This window comes from Lycium barbarum, chromosome 2 (genome assembly GCF_019175385.1).
Source record: "Lycium barbarum isolate Lr01 chromosome 2, ASM1917538v2, whole genome shotgun sequence".
NCBI classification, from domain to species: domain Eukaryota; kingdom Viridiplantae; phylum Streptophyta; class Magnoliopsida; order Solanales; family Solanaceae; genus Lycium; species Lycium barbarum.
The window spans coordinates 140,564,394-140,572,603 of NC_083338.1; the positions used below are offsets into that span (position 1 = coordinate 140,564,394).

Genomic DNA, 8,210 nt, shown 5'->3' on the forward strand with positions numbered 1-8,210 from the left:
ATTTTTGAAAAGTCAATCCAAATACCCTCATAGTCACAAAAATATCAATGTCTTCTTTTGGATCACAATTTTTTTTTTTTAAACTCCGTATTCAATCAAAACACCTTCAAAAAATAAACTGAGTAAGAGGGAATACAATAGTAGTATAAAAGAATCATCATAACTTGAAATCCATTTCATAAAGTTTAGCAAATGTGGCAAAAATCGGAGGTTAAAAGATGTTCCATTTTACCATAAAAAGTAAAGGTGGACTGGACTTTCCTTTTCCTCAACAACGTTTTGATGTAACAATAGCATCCAACCACTTTCTGTTTCTCTAGGTTACTCTCCAATAAATAAATAATATCTTCAACAACTATAGCATCTCTCTCTCTCTCACACACACAACAAAATGAACTCTTCTTTTTCAGTTCCAAGAAGAAGTGAACAGTGCTGATTCGCCAATTCAAGCATATCGATTACTTAGGTCTCTGCACGTTTATACCTAATTATTGGTTCCTTTTTATGGGTTTTCTAACCGGATCTGAACTCTGGTTTCCTTTTCTTGTTTTCTTTTCCTTTTTTCTCATCCCTCTTTTAGGGTTTTTGTATATTTTACATCACTGTTCTAAATTCACAAATAGATACCTATGGAGTACTCAGATTTCTCTCTCTAGTGTTTTTATTCTTTATTTTTTGTGATGGCAGCTAGCTCTGAGGGTAATAACCTCAAAGATAATTATCATCTAATACGGCAGCACAGTTTATATCGGAGCAATCTTCTGTAATTCAGGTACGATTCTGACTATAGATCGACTTTTTTTTTTCTAGTTAAATTTAGGTGACTACTTATACTATATGATTTTATTTTTTCAGAATGGCAAGAGAGAAGATAAAGATAAAGAAGATAGATAATATAACAGCAAGGCAAGTTACATTCTCAAAGAGGAGGAGGGGTCTTTTTAAGAAAGCTGAGGAGCTTTCTGTTCTTTGTGATGCTGATGTTGCTCTCATCATTTTCTCTGCTACTGGCAAGCTCTTTGAGTTTGCTAGCTCCAGGTACCAATTTATAGTTTTTAGTCTAAGTTTAACTGATTAAATAATATCTTCTGGCCAGTGGTGAATCTAGAAAGTTCATTTAAGGTTGTTCAAAATTTAATATATATGTGTTAATGTAGAAGTAGTACTAATATTTAACCTTAAATATACATTATAATTTTTCGTTGAAGTGTGTTTAACAAAATCAGATATCCATATTGGTAGGATGTTTCAATGGAGCTAGGGGGCGCACCGGTTCATTTAAATTCCCTTCATCACAAAAATAAACTGGATAGAGACGATCAATAGTTTTTATTTTTTATTTTTATTTATAGTGTATGTTGAATACCTTAGCTTTTTCATCCAGATACTATGTTTGTTAAAAAAATAAAACAATCTCCTCAGCTTAAGAACATATTGACGGTTTTTTTAAAACAAGAAGAATGTGAAGATGAAATTAGAATCAAAGACATGTCTGGTTTCTTGTGACAAGAGGAGCAAAGAGGGGCTATTTCTACCATGGCAAAGACAACAAACTGCAGTTTTATGGGGGGTTCTTCAAACAAGAAAACCTCGTGTCCCACGCTTAATCACCTTTACTAATTAACTATGGTTCTTGTTTCTAAAAAATCGAATTAATTAGAACCCTAGGAAATACTTGTGTCTTTGATCATTTAGCTAGATTGTTACTTCCTCCACATTTCATAATAAGCGGTGTCTTGCGTTTTTCATTTTGTTTCAAAATAAGTGGTGTCTCACAAAATTAAGAAGACATTGATTTCAATATTTCCCTTATTTAAATAAATAGAGTTTTACATAACAAAAAATCATTAAAGAATTACTTCTTATTTAAGACAAATTTGATTAAGAGTAAGTTAGTAAAAACATTTTTTACTTTCTACGGGTGAATAATATTTGTGGGTGTGTCCAAGCTGAAAACACTAATTAAAACGTAATTGTTTTCGCTCAACTTTTAGCTAATTGAAAAGAATCCATATATCATTCAATTAGAAACCTTAAATCCATAAAGTATATATCAGTGTTTAGCTACTAATTATGTCTTCGTTTTTCTCCTTAATTAACTTTTGAACTAATGCCTTTTTTTATAACAGTAAGTTAAATATATTGACAATGAAAACTTTTTTTTCGATCACAAAATTCTAGCTTACTTTTTTATAACAGTAAGTTAAATTCTATTTTTATCAAATTATTCCAAATTAATAAGTTATTTAAATTTATTGGAATTACCTAGTTTGTCAGGTGTGTAAATAATCTAGTGTATTCCTTTGATTTAATCCGACATCCAATTTATAACCTTTAAAACTAGTGTCAGTAGTCCTTCTTTAGTCCTGTCTTTCCCTTACATCAGTCATTTTAATGGCCAACTAAGATAGCTAGCTGTATTAGTACAACTATGTCTTTTCGAAGACGGGAGGGGCAGAATAAAGGGTACGTATCTGCAGCTATAATCATAAATTATTTCCCAATTAGGAACTAGTTAATGCCTTAGAATGCTCAAGCCATAATTATCATTATGATATGATTGTTAATGTTATCCTTTTTCCATCAACTTTTGTCAGTTTTGACCACAAATGAATGTGTGTGTGCATATTCACAATGCACAAGTTATCTTGCACCATAATACTCTTCTTTAACTTAGCTTTCACCCAACGGATTTAAGTTATAACCGTTGGTAGTATATATAAAACAAATTTCATCATTAATATATATTTATATATTATAACTTGTTATATTAGGCAATTACTTATCATTGTTTCGACGTTACCAATGATATATTTATAAGGGTTACCTACTATAGCTATCTTTTTTAAGTGACATGATTATTAAAAATATTTCAGAGTTTAAATTTTACGGGCTGACCATGTATAAATTTTGTTACAAGACATTTGGTTAAGTTGACCTGTGAATATTTAACCTTTTATGGTAAATCTAATAAATAACCTGGAAAAAAGATAATAACATGAAATATCGTCAGTTATATGAACATATAATGTCAAAATCCTTTGAAATATCAGACAATAAAACAATGGTAATGGGTTCCGCGGCTAGCGCAAGCATTACCAAAACGAGCCAACTTTAGGACCATTGTAATTCAAATTAAGCACGAAAATTTATCTAATAGTTTTTCTTATCTCAAGAACAATCCTTTGCTTTATAAATTCAGGAATACATGTTAGCTTCTTCAAATTAAAAAGGCAGACCCTTATCAATCCCACGAAAGATATATTGGTAAAACAGTATGATAAAGGTATTTAACTTGGTTGTCGTATTGGCATTAGGAGCAATCCATATTTCATGAGTTAATTAGCGCTTGGAGTTGAGTTAGAACGAAAATTCATATTCTTATCCTGATATCATAATCAGATCCATCCAAATTCATGATATATCTGATACTGGGCCCTCATTTTATATTGTCACACTTTAGATGTCGAGTGTGTGTGGAGGTGTTTAGTTAATTCCCACATCAGAAGGTAATAAGTTATTGGAGAAATGGCACATTTTCTGTTACCATTATCAAAAAAAAAAAGAAATGGCACATTTTGCCCTTGAAATGGGTTGGTCTTTAATTTTTGCCCTTCAAATGGGCTGGTATTTAATTTTTGTTCTTTTAGCAATTAAACTTATGTCTAGCATGACATAAGTTTTAGAGTCATGCAGGGCCTAACTTGTACTATGATGTGAAAATGGCCCGTGACAAAATTGTCTATTATGAGGTGCAAAAATTAAGGACCACCACAAAATAGGGCCATAATGAAGTGCCAATGACCATGAGTTATTTGATTTTTTTATATGATTTTGGACAATTCTAGTCTCATGAATTAGCTTTTGTGGCTGCTAATGTCCATTTTCTTATCAAATTATATATATGGACTCCAACTAGTGCAGTTTTTGAGGCATAGCTGATTGATATTTGAATATTAATCGTACAAAAATGGATTAGCACTTGCATTAACTGAATAATCATCTTGTTCATGAATATAATACAGCATGAATGATATCCTTGGAAAATATAAGTTGCACTCAGCTGGCCTTGATAAAGTTGAGCAACCTTCCCTCGACTTACAGGTACCTATATTTGTCCTTTTATATTTTATTTAATATTCAAAATAAGAGCATCTTTATTTAACGTCCTTTATCATTGGGACAAATTTTATGAATCACTTTTGCTCCTAATTAAATCAAATCCTTCTAATGTCTCCTATGATTAATTTAGGGTAATGATAATACTGCTCAGACTAATTAAGGTCTACGTTTCCTTAAGGACAAAAAACTAAACATTTTGAACCTGCGTATATAATATCCGAATTGTGTAGTCTATACTTACATGCATCCACAACATAATTAATTTAGCTGCATATTTTACTAACCTTTTTGTTGCTTAATCATTTTGTAGCTAGAGAATAGCTTCAACACGAGATTAAGCAAGGAGGTAGCTGACAAAACTCGGGAAATGAGGTACCTATATACAGCCTCCCATAATTCTTTCTTCTGATTACAGTGTCGGCATTAGTTTGCATGCACCTCAACTTTCTCACCGATATTAGATAATTTTGCCCATAGAAACTTAGATGTATGAAAATTACTAAGAAATTGCCTTGCCTTGCCTTATTGTCATCGCTTTAATTAGATTTAAACGCTATCTCCGAGTTCTCATGAATTTATATTACTTCGTTAACCCTTAAGCCATACCTTTAGGAGACCTTACTATAACTGGATATATACTGATATATCTGTATGTATATCAGGCAGATAAGAGGTGAGGAACTTGAAGGATTGAGCTTAGAAGAATTGCAACAAATTGAGAAAAGACTTGAAGGTGGACTCAACCGTGTGCTTGAGATTAAGGTTTGATAATTTTCGATAACATTGTAAAGAAAATGCTGTTATGCTATTTATAGAACTTCTAAAATTCCAAGTTTTTTTTTGTCTCAGGGTACACGAATTATGGATGAAATTAGCAACCTTCAAAGAAAGGTTAGTAGGATGCCTTATTAATTAAGCATATAAACCCAATTTTTACTAAAACAAGTCACTCTGGGCCGAAGCACCCCTTCTTTATATAGGGTTTGCGGAAATACTGCACTCCAAGGGGGTATAAGCAGTCTACCCTAAGTCAAACATCAATGATTGTTTTCATGGCTCGAACTCTGACTTATTGGTCACACGAATACACTACCAGAACATCTCTAATTTTCGACGAACGCCCCGTCAAAATTTGAATCATCAGTAAGGGTTTGCCGTCTAAAATGTTACCAATTTTCCTAAAATATTAGCAATCTTCTAATAGTGATGGAAATAGTTGTAACGTTGCTCCAAGGATCCTCTTCATAAATCCATTCTTGACTAATCTTCTTTTTCCTCTTTGCCTTTTCTCGACTCACGAATCTCGCAGGGTGCTGAGCTGATGGAAGAAAACAAACAATTGAAAGAGAAAGTAAAAGCATCTCTAAATAACCTTTTGTACAATTTAATTTGTTATTAGTGTTAATTAAATTGGGTGACTATGTTCTAATGTTGCTATAAATTTTTCTATGTGCTATTTAGATGGCAATTATGAATGAAGGAAAGTTGCCCTTACTCACAGAAATGGACTGCTTGGTGATGGAAGAAGGCCAATCTTCCGAGTCCATAATTACCACAAATAATGTCTGCAGTAGTAATAGTGGTCCTCCTCCTGAGGATGATTGCTCAAATGCTTCTTTGAAGTTAGGGTAAGTTTGCTTATAATACTTTTTATAGAAATAATTTAACTAATAATATACACAGATAACATCAAGATTCTGTTATGCACTTAAACTTGCTGCGACAGGTTTATTTACCTTATTTTCTAGGTTACTTGTTATGGACATTTACCTATAATTATTTTTATGCAATTTGAGCATAAAAGTTCATTTATACTGTCAGTGAGTAGAAATTAAACTCTATGTATTATTCAAGGTTCATGTGACCTAAAAAGTAGAGTACTAAAGTAGTAATATATATTATAATGGGATGAATTGCACTGATATAATGTAAAAATTATTTATATTCTCAGTGTAAATATCTTAAACTCGTATAGAAATGTACGTCACCATTATAAAAGGTGCACTTTGATAATTAATTATTTGATCCACCACCAATGTCTGTATATGCAGTTGTAACAATGGTCCTGCTGTTGAGGATGATTGCTCAATTACATCTTTGAAGTTAGGGTGAGCTTTGCTTACTCTTTGCTTTATATATATCACAAGAAAATATGCATGCATGCATTTTGATTACATATGTTTCTTTTGTTTGTTTTTGTTAATCCTTCTTATTTTTGGGTCTACAATTGAATATGGATTATATCAGGCTACCATTCAGCTAATAAACTCAAAGGGAAGCTTTTGTTGAAGATTGTACTAATAGTTTTTCGATGAAGACACTTCATGCAATGATCAGTAGTGGCACATAAATTTGCCCCCGTTTTTTCTTTTCAAAAAACATAATGGAATTGTCAGTGCTTGTAATATATATGTATTATGTATGTGGACAACTTAAGAAAGGGCAGATTGTAGATGAATTAACAGTCTCATTTTCTTATTATAAATATCGGGGCAGGGTTACAGTCGCATAAACGAATAATTTTCGTCCAAATTATGTGTACGTTAAAGGTTCACTAAATGTGTCTTGAGGGAGGGGAGCCAGATCTATGTATGGGGATTTGACCTTGACCCGAGTTAATAAGTATATACATTAACTTTGCGAATCCATAAATTTCAAATTTCAAATCTAGCTATTTATTCGATTTGCTGCTATGCAAACCACTCTAGAATGAGCTTTTCGTACAGGTGCACCCATCTCAATTAACAACAATATATACATTCGTAATCTTAAAAAGCTTTTAGTATTGGCTTTGTTGTGCATGTCAATCCTAAGTTAAAAAAATATTCTTAATACCAAACCATCAAAAGTATCTTAAGAACCTCTTTAACACTTAAATTGATATGGAACAGGTACGTTCATAATACGAGAAACAAGCAAAGCATTTAGATTGAAAAACAGATTTTGGAAAAAGACTATTTTTATTAACATTTCTTCGAATCTAATCCCAAAAAACGTAGGTATGGCCGTATGGCATGCAATTCTCGTTGTTTACTTTTCCTCCTTCCGCAACGTAATAAAAAAATAAACTAAAATATCTAACCCAAATGCACAACCTTTTCAAAATTTTAAATTTTCAAAAATTAAATTACATCTAACCTTTCGTTTTGATTAATAATCAAGAAAGACGTATAGTTTCCCTCAATAATGTATGTACGGTAACTAAATAAGACAGTCTATCCCTACGAAGAAAACATTTATTCGCATATTGTCTGCGCACCGGATTAAGTAATTTAACCTTATAAATTATACAACTTAAATTGAAAATTATTACTCCTTATTTAAGGGGTTAAGTTCACAAATGGCCTCCATGAAGGGTGGTTTTGATTTTTGGTCCCACTAACAAAATTTTAAAAATAGCCTCGACTTCAGAAAATTCGCTAGGCAAAGTTTTTGTTGTCCCTCGAGCATAAGTAGTGGACATAAATTAATTTTGTCTATACTGCTGAAGTTCATGATATTTCAAGATAGTAAATCTGCTCAATTGACCACAAGTTCTGCCTTATAGGGAACAACCAGAACGTATGCCTAATGGGCAACATAAGTTCGGGCAATTGGCGCGAATGTCCTTCCTTTGGGCTGGTCTTTAGATTTTGCCCCTCAAAATTGTGGTCTTTAACTATTGCCCTTCCAAGCAAAAGCAGAATAATAAAAAGACTTTACTACCCCTAACCGTTACATATAAAAGTCTAAGAGAAACCTACCATTGTTCAAATCCTTCTTTCATATCGTTAACCCAACCTTCGTTTCCAATTTTTCACATTATTCAAATCGTTGTTTTAAGCCAGATTTCTCCATTGATTTTGCTGCTACAGCATCAGTAAAGGTATAAATCGTAATTCAACTCAATTTAACGATTTTATTGAGTTTAGATTTGTTAATATTTGGAAAAAAAATCATCTTCTACGACCTGATTATTAGGAAACAGTTGATATACAATTGAGATTGAGCATTGCACATGATAAATTTACTCAGTAAAATAGAATTGATCGGATTTATTGCTTTGTTATGATTTTAATTAGTTTATACGTTCCTTAAATTGGTATACA

At 32.1% G+C, this 8,210-nt stretch overlaps 1 protein-coding gene across 1 annotated transcript; it reads left to right on the forward strand.

Annotated features, from left to right (window-relative positions):
- The first annotated feature begins 256 nt into the window (after positions 1-256).
- LOC132627624 (MADS-box protein AGL24) lies at positions 257-6,580 on the forward strand. The gene is made up of 11 exons (XM_060343069.1): positions 257-466; positions 688-772; positions 856-1,038; positions 4,026-4,104; positions 4,433-4,494; positions 4,785-4,884; positions 4,972-5,013; positions 5,432-5,473; positions 5,584-5,750; positions 6,174-6,230; positions 6,370-6,580. The coding sequence occupies exons 3-11, from the start codon at positions 857-859 to the stop codon at positions 6,383-6,385; spliced, it is 747 nt and encodes a 248-aa protein (XP_060199052.1). The 5' UTR covers positions 257-466; positions 688-772; position 856; the 3' UTR covers positions 6,386-6,580.
- Positions 6,581-8,210: the final 1,630 nt, after the last annotated feature.

Coding starts and splice junctions, on each gene's coding strand:
- LOC132627624 (XM_060343069.1), top strand. CDS start 857: ATGGCAAGAGAGAAGATAAAGATAAAGAAGATAGATAATATAACAGCA. Junction 1,039..4,025: donor TTTGAGTTTGCTAGCTCCAG/GTACCAATTTAT, acceptor AATATAATACAG/CATGAATGATATCCTTGGAA. Junction 4,885..4,971: donor ACCGTGTGCTTGAGATTAAG/GTTTGATAATTT, acceptor TTTTTGTCTCAG/GGTACACGAATTATGGATGA.